The following is a 12,594-nucleotide window of genomic DNA, read 5'->3' as shown; positions in this document are numbered from 1 at the left end:
ATAGAAACAACCCGCACAGGTCTCTGTGATACAGCTAAATCCAGAAAATAGAGGATGCAATTTAAGAAATGGAATATTCCAGTCAAAGACACTGATACTGCTCATTAAACCTTGCTTGGCCTGGATGAGAAGCCCAATCCCCAATCCCAGAGTAAGAGCCCAGACGCTCTGAGCACAGCAGGGCCCAGCACCCACCTGGAGTCAGGGCAGGAAGGCCCCAGCAGGGCCTTTGTGGGCTGTCTCGGTGCTCTGGTGTGCCTGGAGAACGGTCACGGCTTCCTCGATCTGCCAACAGAGCACAAGGGGAGCAGTGGAGCTGCTCCAGGGAAAACTGCACCAGGAACTCAACACTGCAGGTCCCCACAGACCCACTCTCAAAAGGTAAAGGACTCAAATAATTACAAAAGCCAAGCCTGCTCCTTCTGCAGGAGACTGATCAGCACAAATAACTTTTCTGTCTCTTCCCAAGGGAAATTCTGAGACATCTCTCCTTTATTATCAAGTCAGAACTTGCTGGACAGAAGGCAGAATTCACAGGTAAAGCTACACCTGACACCACCCAGCAGAGCCCAGGCTCCTCAAAAATACAGCAGTGGAAGGGTGAAAGCAGCTCCTGTCTCCAAGGAGCAACAAAAAGATGCACTCAACTCGCTTCAACTACTTTGATGGGAACCAAACCTAAATATTTACCAGAATTAAGAGGGAGACTCAAGAAATACTGCAGAGAGGCAGCAGTTTGCCTGGTTTCTATTCTGAGGAAAGAGCTGCTTCCATGTAGAGATACCACCCTGCTTTTCCCCTCTTGCTTCCCAGCCACCTCCAAACCATTCTCAACCTTGGTCTGTGTTTCAGGGAGCTGCTTCCAGCTTGTCCTTTTGCTGAGGGCAGGCAGACATCCAGGCACTGGGTGTGGTGACATCAACCCAGGGCTCCTTTTTCACTTGAAAACAAAACCAGCAGCTGCTTGCTCTTCCCACAGGGATCAGTGTGCTGGGCTGTGCTCCCCTCCCTTGCAGCAGCAGGAAATCAGCCCTTTGGAGAGGGATTTGTCTGGGCACAGGGTCTGGCCTACCTTGGAGCGCAGGGAGTCTGGGGACTCCAGGAGCAGCAGCAGCTCGGAGTTGTCAATCTCCAGCAGCATCCCAGTGATCTTGCCAGCCAGTGAGGGGTGCATCACATGGATCAGAGGGTAGAGGCGCTCACCTGCTCCAAACAGCAGCCAGGGCATGAGAAACATGCAGGCCCCCAGCATTTTAACCCACTGCAAGCCCTCCTCAGCCTAACTGGGACACAAGGGTGGTGATGGTGGTGGGAAAACCACTGCTCACAGGCAGAGCTGCTCCAGCACGGCTCAGCCACAGGAAGCTGCTGGTGAAGTCAGCAGCAGGCACCTACAGTGAGCACAGGGCAGTGGAGCTGGGCACTCCTGCCCACCCCTGCACAATTTCTGCAGGAGCAGTTTCTTCCTGGGAACAAAGAGCTGGTCTGTTGTAGCCATGATATTTTCTGAAAAAATCTTTTCTTTAGGATTTTTCCTCCTGAGAAGCTGAGAGACCTCAGGAACAAAATGTAAACATTGATTATCTGCTGCTGTGGAATGCAACAGGTGCATCTGTGATTGGTCTCATGTGGTTGTTTCTAATTAATGGCCAATCACAGTCAGCTGGCTCAGACTCTCTGGTCAGTTACAAGCCTTTATCATTCCTTTTCTATTCTTAGCTAGCCTTCTCATGAAATCCTTTCTTCTATTCTTTTAGTATAGTTTCAATATAATAGATATCATAAAATAGCAAATCAGCCTTCTGAAACATGGAGTCAGATCCTCATCTCTTCTCTCATCCTAAGACCCCTGAGAACACCACAGTCTGTGACCTGCTGTGCTTTGGCCAGGCCAAGCAATGCTGTCCCACACCAGGGCACTGCCTGTGGGGACCACAGAACACCTGAAACCCAAGGGCTGTGTGGCACAGCTGACCTCAACCCCCATGGCCACCAAGCTGTTCATCACTGCAGGATGGCTCAGAGCTCAGGGGAATGGCAAATGCCCTGGCACAGCCTGGCAGCACAGGCAGGCTGGATGGAGCTCTGCCCCTCTGCAAAGCTTCACCAGACACTTCTCACTGTCAGGCAGCTCACGCAGACAGGGAGTGGCTTTATTGCTCCCATCCGCTTCCAACACAGACTGAATTTATTATTATTTTTCTTTAAGCAGCATAATATCAGAGCAATCCCACAAAGCCTTACAGCTTCTCCCAGCAGTTAATTCTGCCCTGGTGCAAGCAAGCCCATGTGCCCCCAGGGCCCTGCAGCTGGACCTGCTCCAGCAGGGCAGCCTGGCACCCACCTATCATTTGCTTCTGCTCCTGAGGGGGGGCTGCTGCAAGCAAGGATGCTGTCAGTGGCTCCTGCCCCTGGACATGCACAGCAGGTTCTCCCACCTGGGGGGGAAAAACAGGGAAGAGCAGCAATCAAAGGCTGGAAGGGATGTGAGTTACTTGAATTGCAGGAATGGTGCTCAATACCAACCACAGTGGGGCATTTCAGCCTTCCAAGATGCATTGTCAGTTTGCATTCAAACAGCAGCTTGCAGGAAAGCTGGAATCAAGCATTGGAGCTGTGTGGCTGCTGGATCCACAGCCCCACTCACAGAGCATGGAGATCCCTGGGCTCAGCAGTCACATTATCCCAGAGCAGGAATGTCACATTTTGATGGCTGCAGAGCACTGACCTGTGGGGCCACCATGGGTGGCATGTGCCCCATGGGCTGCATGTTCCTGGCAGAGGAGGAGTACTTGTACTGCTGGGCTCCCCGTGGCAGGGCAGACGAGGAGGGCACCCGGGTGCTCACTGTCTGTGTCCCGATGTTGGCTGCAGTGGGGACAAGAGCATTTGTGAGGAGGGGTCCTTAAGTGCATGCCTGTGCCAAGGAGGCTGAAGGCACAAGGACAGTGTGCTTGTTTGCAGGGCCTGAAAAGCCCTACAGGGGCTCAGAGCAGCCCCCAGGTGAAAGGGAGCTCCCCCAGGACAGGCAGGCACTGCTGCCCTTGGGGTGGGGTGCTCTGGTGTTGTGCAGGGGGCAGGAGAGCTGGCAAAGGCACCCACAGCTCGTCAGCCCTCCTGCAGAAACCCATCAGCATCAGCAGCCAGGGAAGGGGAACAGCACTGGGCAGGGTGGGCTGTGAGAGCCTTGTCTGCCAGCTCATCCTGAAGGGAGGAGAAGGCAGAGAAATGAGAGGACAATGACAAAAGGAGAGGGGACAAGCCACAGACAGCCCTCCTGGTCCCACTGCTCACTTCAGCAATTAGACACTCAGTGTCTACAATCCCATGAAGATGGGAAGGCTGTAGGCAGACACTGCCCCAGATGGTCATGTGTGGAGGGGACACCCCAAGACCCAGGGCCAGCCTCAGCACAGCCAGGCACTGGGGGTGCCAGCACGGTCTGGTTTTCAGCTCCAAACCCCTCTAACATCAGGCTTGGCATTGGCAGCAGTTCAGCTTGTAAGATCCCCTTCCTGCTCCCCAAAGATCCTTTCCCACCCCCTGCCTTTGGCCAAGCACCAAGCCCAGGTGCTGTGGCTGCATCACCACCTGCTTTAAGGATCATATTCAAGGTGTAGCCACCAAAAAGACCAATCTGCACATCAGAAACCTGTCCCATTACCACATCAGAAAGATCCCAACCTTCCCCAAAAAGTTACATACTTGGCTCCTACAGACATTGCTCCAACTCCATCCCACCATGAGCAACCCCACAAACCAATCCATCCTATTGAGGACCCGAGCTAACAGTAAGCACCCCTGCCACCCTGGTGATACCACGGGGGTCCTTCCCCCACTCACCCACTCTCTGGGCCTGGGGGGGCACTCGGGGCACCTGGGTGGAGGCCTGTCTGGTGGTGCTGATGTTGGACAGCAGGCGCCGGGGCGGCACCGCAGCCCTCAGGATGGGGGTGGCTTCAGGGTACACTGCTGCAGAGAGAGAGAATACACACAGTGGAGCTGCTGGGGAGCAGAAGCATGGAAGGAGACGTGGGGAGAGTGGCTGTGGCTGGGGACAGCTCAGGAGCACCTCACCTCTGGTGTCCCTGCCAACATCTCACCTCCCAGTGCCCATCACCGTGACCCTGCACCAAATCCTGCACACTTTCCCAAGATAAACCCTCATGGTTACACACTCCCTGCTGATTTAAGGCCCCTCAGTGCCTGTCTGAGCCCAGCTGGTGCCAAGAGCCCCCAGGGAGAGGCAGGCAGACTCACAGGGAGGCCGGGAGGGCTGTGCACTCCAGCGAGTGGCAGGGCGGACTGGGACTACAGGGCTGGGGCCATAGAAGGCAGCTCTGGTTTGTGGCTGGGGAAGAAGAACACATCCAACGTGGCTGGGGAGCTGAGCTGAGCCAGAACTAACCCAGAGCCTCTTGGTGGCTGCTGCACACAGACAAGCCAAAACCATGCTCTGCAGGCTGCCAGAGCACTTTAAAGACCGATCTCCAGCCCTGCTGTCAGCATGCCCTCTAGCAGCTCTGCTTTATGCCTCCTCAGAAGCTTCTGCCCCTCTGTAGCCCTTCTCCCTTGCTCTCCATGCTTCCCTCCCACCAAACTCCTCCTGCCTTCCTTCCCTAGCAGTAACTGTGAAATCCCCAACCCATTTCCTGCAGCACCTGCACCCCACCCATCACATCCCACCGGCTCCACAGGGTGTGCCTGTCACAGACATCTTTTATGGAAAATCCTTTCCTTAGGATTTTTCCTCCTGAGAAGCTGAGAGACCTCAGGAACAAAATGTAAACATTGATTATCTGCTGCTGTGGAATGCAACAGGTGCATCTGTGATTGGTCTTATGTGGTTGTTTCTAATTAATGGCCAATCACAGTTAGCTGGCTCAGACTCTCCGAGCCACAAGCTTTTGTTATCATTCTTTCTTCTTCTATTCTTAGCTAGCCTTCTGATGAAATCTTTTCTTCTATTCTTTTAGTACAGTTTTAATATAATATATATCACAAAATAATAAATCAAGCCTTCTGAAACATAGTCAGATCCTCATCTGTTCCCTCATCCTCAGACCCCCGTGAACACTGTCACAGTGTGCCCAGATCTGCACAACCCAAGCTCTGCTCCTCAGCCCCCTCCAGGACAGATTTGGGTCCCCATGCAAAGCTGCCACTGGGGAGCAGGACTCACCTGAGGCATGGGGGGTAGGAAGTACCCCTGGGGGGTCTGGAAAGAGCCCAGGAGAGGGCCAGGCAGGGCCCTCATGGTGGCCAGCCTCTGCATGTACTGGTTGGTGAGGATGGCTTTGCGCTCCTCCTTCCGCTGCGCCAGCGCCACGTAGAGAGGCTTGGTGCTGACAATGCGCCCGTTCATCTCTGTCACCGCCTTGGTGGCCTCCTCTGGGGAGGAAAAACATACAAACCCAAAGCCTTTGCTGCGGCCACCCTCTGTCATCACCTGAAACAGGATGAGAACGAGACAGCTCAGTCCACAGATCGCTGCAGCATCCACAGAACAGTGTGGGGTGTTTGTATGTGTGTGTGTGTGATCCAGCCACAGGCACCCCATTTCAGCCCCCACACCCAGGGTGGGATGGATGGGACTGCACCTCTCCCACATACAGGTTTCTCTGGGGAAGGGCAGGATTTGCTCAGGCAGTAGGTCTGGGAAATGGAGATGGCAGAGTCTGGACCAGCCTGGGATTGGGAGCCTGTGGTTGTCTGGGGGAAGCTGTGCCTCAGTCTCACAGGGCCCATGGGCCAGAAATGCTCTGGTGCTGAATGCTGCAGCCAGCAAGGGATGGGGATCAGTGGGACTCTGTGCCCTCACAAGGGCCAGGCAGCATCTGTCCCTGGCAGGTTACAGGTAGCTGACTTTAAAGCCAGACCATCCCTTACATGTTGCCTTCCAGAGAATCCGGACACCAGTGCCAGTGAAAAGAGTGACACGTCCATGACGTTCCAAAAGGCCAGACATCAGCCTGTCACCTCCCTGTCCTGAGAGAGGTGGCTCGTGGGTCATTTTCATTATACCAGTGTCACAGAGCAGCTGGGCAATACTCAGAATGTTGCAGCTTTAAGGTCCCATATAGCAGGCACCTCACCAGGGCTGGGGTAACTCAACAAAGCTACCAAATATTTGCTCCTCAGGACAGTGTGAGGAGAAGCAGCATGTCCCTTACACCTGGCTTGAGATACAAGCCATTAACAGGGAGGTGTAATTCAACAGGATGATAATCCCTATTCATCCCCAAGGGTTGAGTGCACTGGTTTACTGGCCCCAGGAGCTCCAGTCCCTCACCTTGGCACTGGTGATGGTGCCATAGGGGGAGAACTCCTTCCTCAGCCTCTCATCGTCTATTCCATCATCCAAGTTCTTCACATACAGGTTGACCCCCTGCACAGAGGTGAAAATAAAAGCAGCTTGGCATACCAAAATTTACAGCAGTTTGTTACACTGGATGCTCATTTCACCAGCAGCTCAGCTGGAGGGTGGGACTTCCCACAGAGACATGGAGAGAGGCCAGGATTGTGAACAAACTCCACTCAAAATGCAAACACCACAAGTGAAGAGGGCACCCACACCGTCTCTGGGAACCTGCTGAACCTCATGAAGCTGTCTCATTTCCAGACTAATTTCTGGAAATTGGCAGACCCATGTGTTCACCTCTCAACACCATCCTGGGTTTAAATCTCTCCTCTTTCCTGATGTTGCTTCCCAGGACATTCCCAGGCAGTGACTGACCCCTCATTGCAGGAGGTGCCCACCATGCTGATGTGCTCTGGCGAGCTCTGTGCTGTTCCAAGCTGAGAGTGCCCCTGTTGCAGACCTGCAGGATGGAGCCCCCTGCTCTCCCTTACCTGGTACCTGTTCACCCTCTCTTGCTTCATCTGCTCGAATTTCCTCTTGAGCTCGCTCTGGCGCTCCAGCCGCTTCTGGGCGCGGCCCACGTACAGCACGCGCCCGTTGAGCTCCTTCCCGTTCATGTCAGCCACGGCCTGCTGGGGAGGGAGGGGTCTCAGACAGTGGGGAGCCCCCGGGCACAGCTTTGCTCTCACCCACCACCCCAGGGCAGCCCCAGCACGAGCACAGAGCTGCTCTCCTTGCCAGATCCTGCCCATCCAGGTACCCAGTGCCAGCTCCCAGACAGGCACAAAGCTGGTGAGGTGAGGTGGGGACATCACCAGATGACAGTCCCAGGAGAGAGATGGGCACTGAGGAGCCTCTTGCCTTCTGGGCTTCCTCGTGCTTCTCAAAGTTGACGAACCCGAAGCCCTTTGAGCGGCCACTGCTGTCCATCATGACCTTGACACTCAAGGTTTTTCCTGCAGCAGGGAAGGAAAGCTCAGTCTGAGGGGTGCCCAGCGAGGGGGGGCTGCCAGTGTGCAGAACTGTGCTGGGAACCACCAGGAGAGACCAGCCCAGCAAGGACACTGGGCAGCCAGGGCAGCTGGAAGAGCCCAGCAGGACAGACAGCTGGATCCCCATGACACAGGGACAGCAGGCTGCGAGGTTTGGTGGGGGTTATACCTCCAACCCAGGCTGCTGCTCTCATTGCCCTGGGCTCTTCAGCCAATGCAGGGAGCTCCTTTGGCTAGAAAATCTCATCTCCTTTATGTATGAGCATGGATTGGGTTCATATGAAGGATAATCACAAGTTACTTGGGATGACACTGACCAAGTATGGCCCATGGATTGGCACAACACTAAAACCCATCACAAAAGGCACCCTCTAGCAGTGGACTAAACTGAAAAACTGATTTTTTTTAAAATTCAGACTCCACAATTCTTATTCCCAGGGTTCCTGTAACCCCACAGTATGCAATAACAAGACAACTTAAAAAAAACCATCCAAGAAAGAAAAAACGTACTTTTTTCAAGACAGTACCAAGTACAAGTTGTCCTCTGTCACAGCAGGGAAGCACATGTAACATCCTGACAAGTGAAGTGACTGCAGTTTTTTTGTGTGGGGGATGTTTAAACAAGTCACATCTCACAAGAAAAGGGGCTGCTATTTCAGCCAAGCACTCCCCCCACTTCCTTTTAGGCTGCCCCAACTCCAGTTTATCAGACATGAGGATATTTCAACAACTGCACTCACCAAACTTGGAGAATATTTCCCTCAGTCTGTCATCATCCATGTCATCCCCAAAGTTTTTGATGTAGACATTGGTGAATTCTATTGCCCTGGCCCCAACCTCTGCCTCGCGCTCTTTGCGGGATTTGAAATGTCCAACAAACCTGTGGGAAGGAAGGAAAGGATCTCAAACCCTGTATGTTCCCTGCAGAGGGAAGATGGACACAGGGACACCTGTCACAGCAGAGGTCAAGAGTGATCCCATCACCTCAGGCCATGCTTTGCTCACCCACAGACTCACCATGAGTTTCACACACAGCACCTTCAGCATGTCCCACTCTGGTGTACGTGTACCCAAACTCCCCATTGCCACTGCCAAAAATAGGGATTTGTCACTCCAGGAGACATCAAAAGGCTTCAAAGGATGCCACCACCACAAAAGACCCCAAAGGGCACCACCAAGTGCCAGCTCTCTTCCTCCAAAACATTCTCCAACACTCTGGGCAGCCCTTGCCTCTGTGGGATGCAGACTGAGGTGACGCAAACAGAGAGAGGAACGACAAAACCTCTTCCTGCCCAGATTATCTGATGGCAACAGCCAAGATCAGGGACCAGCTCCACTTTGTGGGCATTCATCACATCTCCTCAGCAATAAAACCCAGCCTGGGGCTGGACTCCTTCCCCACCATCTGGGAGCAGCTCCAAACCACTATCACACTTCCCCCAGCACCCACCACAAGTGACTCACTGTCCCAGAGAGCAGCAGAGCTGCCATGCCCAGCAGGGATGGAAAAGGGAAGAACACAGAGCAGCAGGAAGGGGATGCTTGATAGTGCCAGAGAGAGGAGTCTGGGCTCTGCACTTGGCTCTGCTCCTCCCTTGCCTTGGTCCACTTACACCTTCCTGTCATTGAGCAACATCCCATTCATGGTCTCAATGGCCCGAGTTGCTGCCTCATGCGTCTCAAAGTGGACAAAGCCATAGCCACGGGATCCATTTTCATCACAAACCACCTGCAAACACAGCAGAGGGGCAAAGGAAAGAGACAGACACTGTTTTCCTCCATGTTTGTACATGAGCGCATCCCAGGAAAACCCAGCCCCATTTTCCAGGGGCATTTTCCCTCCCTGACATCCTGCTCCCTCTGCAGCTGAGCTCTTTAGGGATGCTGGCAGCAGGTCAGGGAGGTGGGCAATCCCAGGACCAGATCCATGCTGCTTTATATGATATCCAGGAATTTGTGGCTCCCCAAGACCCACTGGTGCACTGAGCTGGAGCAGGATGGCACACAACATCCCTGTGCAGGGACTGGGGGAAAAGCCCCCATTCTGAGGGGGAGCATAGCAAAGCCTTTTGGTTTCAAAGCAGCTGGGAATTTAATAGAGAAGCTGTGGGAAGTGAAATGAGAAAGGGAATTCCAGCTGGCTGGAGCATGCTTCCAGGGCTGGGGCAGCTCAGCAGCAAGTCCTCTCCTGCAGGGCACACCTACCTTGCATGACAGGATGTTTCCAAAGGTAGAGAATGTGTCATACAGGGCTTTGTTATCAATGGAGTCATCCAGGTTCTTGATGAAGATGTTTCCAACCCCTGATTTCCTGAGCCCGGGGTCCCGTTGGGACCACATGATGCGGATGGGCCGGCCTTTGATCACCTCGAAGTTCATGGTGTCCAGGGCTCGCTCAGCTGGCAAAGGAGGGGGAGGAGAGGGGAGTAACACACACAGATCTGCCTCACACTCTGCAGCAGCTGAGCCAGGCACAGGAACGGGGACAGGGGCTTGTTGACCTAAATGGGACAGGCAGCTCTGCTCCCCACCCCTCCTTGACTAATTACTTTTCTCTCCAAAGGCACGCCTGACTACCAAGGATCAACCATTTCACAACAAGCTCCAGTCTGGCAGATGCCCAGCTAATTTACCCAGTAAGGATTTTGGTCTCTAGGGCAACTAAATCAACACCTTCCCATCATTACAGCCTCACTTCAGCATGAAACACCTTCCAATTACAGCACTGTGTCATGGCAATGCCTGCCAGGGGAGCGGCCTCACTTTACACTGTGAGCCAGTGGGCAGCTGGGCACCCCAGGGGAAGGGCAGAAGGGGTTTTGGTGCCCTTCGCTGATGGAGAAGGAGGAGGGAGGCCACTCTTGCAAGTCACCTGCAACCCCACACCAGAGCCCAGCAGCTGCATCCTTTCCCAGATGCTAAGAGATGGAAGCAGGATGGGTCAGCATCAGAGAGCAGGTTGGGATTAGTTAGAACCAAGCCCCAACATCAATGCAGCCGTTCAGACAACTGCTCCCCCCTCTCCCAAGGCCCACCTAAGTCCCTGCTGTGAGGCAGCTCCTCAGAGCTGCATGAGGAACCTACCATCCGCAGGCTGCTGGAAGTTGATGTAGGCGTAGCCCAGCGAGCGGCGCGTGGCCACGTCCCGGCACACCCGGATGGACATGATGGGCCCAGCAGGGGAGAACTTCTCATACAGCATGGCTTCGGTCACATCTGGGTGCAGGTCTCCCACATAGAGAGAGGCTAAGGGATAGCCAGGGCCACTGGCATTCATGGTCACCCACAGAGCTCAGCTGCAGGACAAGACAGACCCGAGGCTGCAGGGCACAGGTTTCAGATTGCCTGTGCAATCACAGACCTGCACTGGGGCTGGCCCCACTGTAGCAGCACGAGTCAGAGCAATGCCCTCCCCTTCCCATTCCACTAGGATCAGGAATGCCCCAAGAAAGCTGTAATATCAAAGCTTTCCAGGACACAACAATTGTGGTGCAAAAGCTGAGCTGGAGTGGTCTGCACCTCACAGCCCTTGCACACCCCAGAAGGATGCAGAGGGACACACTACACACATAGAGATTTGCTCCTTAAAACACTCAAACCCCAAGAGGAATAAAATGGAGTTTAATTTCTCAGAAGATAAACAGCCCTTCTCCACTAGAGACTTTCATTTTAACTCCTTAATGGCTCCCTCCAGCTGGGGCAGACCCGAGGACTGGGGGTTTGTACTGATGGCCAGGGAGCAGAACTGCAGCCCAGTGCTCCATACAAGGCAGACACAGGGTTTTAGCCACCTCCATCTCTAACAAGGCAGACACAGGGTTTTAGCCACCCCTTCCCAGTTTCTCAGCCTGTTGACTACTGTTTCCATAGCAGGCATATTGATGCTCAGTCTCTGCCTGGTTTCAGTTGAGTATAAAGTTCTGTGTGAAGACAACAGTCAGTGCTTGAGACCCCCAGGCTAGGAACACAGAAATGGAGGTCCTGCCCCAGAAGCTTATAAATTCATCCTTGGGGCTCTTACCTTAAAGCTCAAAACTCCTGAGACACTTGTCTGGACACCTATAGATACCCAAAATAAATACACATATATAGGAGAGGTGCATCGAGCAACCCCCGGCCAAAGGCAGATCCCCACGGTGGAGCCGCGCACCGACTCCGTGACACAGCCCCGCTCCTCGCACCGCCCAGAAACCCCCCAAAACCAAACCCAGGATAACAGAGCAGCCCCAGCGCCCCTCCAGAGCCAGCAGGGCACGGAGGGAAGGGAGCTCAAACGGGGAGGAGGCGGCCGGAGCGGCGATGCGGGGAGCGGCCGGGCGAGGCGGCACAGCCCCGCCGGGAGCCCCGGGCAGCGCACAGCGCCGGGAGGAGCGGGGCTCACCCTGCCCGAGCCCGCCCGCCCCGGAGAAACGGCCCCGGCAGCGGAGCTGGGCGCTGGGAGCCGGCCCCGCACTCACAGCGAGCGGCCGCCGGTACCAGCCCCGCACTCACACCGAGCGCCCGCCGAGGCAGCACCGCTCCGCTGCGGCCGCCGGCACCGGGCGCCTCTTCCGCGGCGGCCCCGGGGGCGGGACGGGACCCCCGCCCACCGCCCCACCCCGGCCACGTGCGGAGCGGAGCGGACACCCCGCGGGCAGGGCAGGGCAGGGGCGGCCCCCGCGGGGCTGAGGGCTCAGGGGTTCGGCAGGTGCAATGCAGCTCCTCATCTTTGCGAATCGCAGCTCCTGCGCATCGCCTGCCTTCCCAAAGGGGAATTGCGCTGCGTGTCACCCTGGAACGCTGACAGCGCGTCCCACCCACGCGCTTTTAGGAAATTGCATTCACCTTCTGACATGTAATTCTCTGAAGTTAAGGAGTTCAGGCAGGAGCCGTACACAGCTGGGTTACAAATCCCTCATCACAGGGCGCTCATGCATTTCTGAATTCCACAGCTATCTCCCTCCGGACCCAACAGAGAGCCAGGGAATATGGCCTCTGCTATCATCACTCTTGTCTGTACGGCCCAGGAGTTCTGTAATCTCCCTTTCACCCACTGAGATCGCACCCCAGCTGTTCTGTGATTGTGCTGCTGAAACGCCGGATGAAGCACACAGGAACCTCCAGCCGCAGGCAGTGCAATTCCACAGCAGCTCCCCCGGCATCCGGCTCCACCCATCCTGCACCCTCGGAAGGGTCAGCTGCAAGGCAATCAGGAAAACCATCACCTTCACAAAAGCCTTCTGGTGGTTTCCCACACCACGA

General features: G+C 54.9%; 1 protein-coding gene across 1 annotated transcript; it reads right to left on the bottom strand.

Annotated features, from left to right (window-relative positions):
- Nucleotides 1–201: 201 nt before the first annotated feature.
- Nucleotides 202–10,630, bottom strand: PABPC1L (poly(A) binding protein cytoplasmic 1 like). Its single transcript, XM_054274905.1, has 14 exons — nt 10,438–10,630; nt 9,559–9,752; nt 8,967–9,082; nt 8,094–8,233; nt 7,223–7,317; nt 6,853–6,990; nt 6,293–6,388; nt 5,183–5,449; nt 4,261–4,351; nt 3,844–3,972; nt 2,729–2,868; nt 2,345–2,438; nt 1,073–1,203; nt 202–285 (listed from the first exon to the last, which is right to left on the bottom strand). Exons 1-14 carry the CDS (start codon nt 10,628–10,630, stop codon nt 202–204), a joined length of 1,908 nt encoding a protein of 635 aa, XP_054130880.1.
- Between the last annotated feature and the right edge of the window lie 1,964 nt (nt 10,631–12,594).

Source organism: Melozone crissalis, unplaced genomic scaffold (genome assembly GCF_028551555.1).
Source record: "Melozone crissalis strain CALT ecotype California unplaced genomic scaffold, PUWL_Pcris_2 ptg000017l_1, whole genome shotgun sequence".
NCBI lineage: Eukaryota > Metazoa > Chordata > Aves > Passeriformes > Passerellidae > Melozone > Melozone crissalis.
Note: the sequence above shows the minus strand (reverse complement) of the source record. Positions and strands in the feature narration are given on the sequence as shown.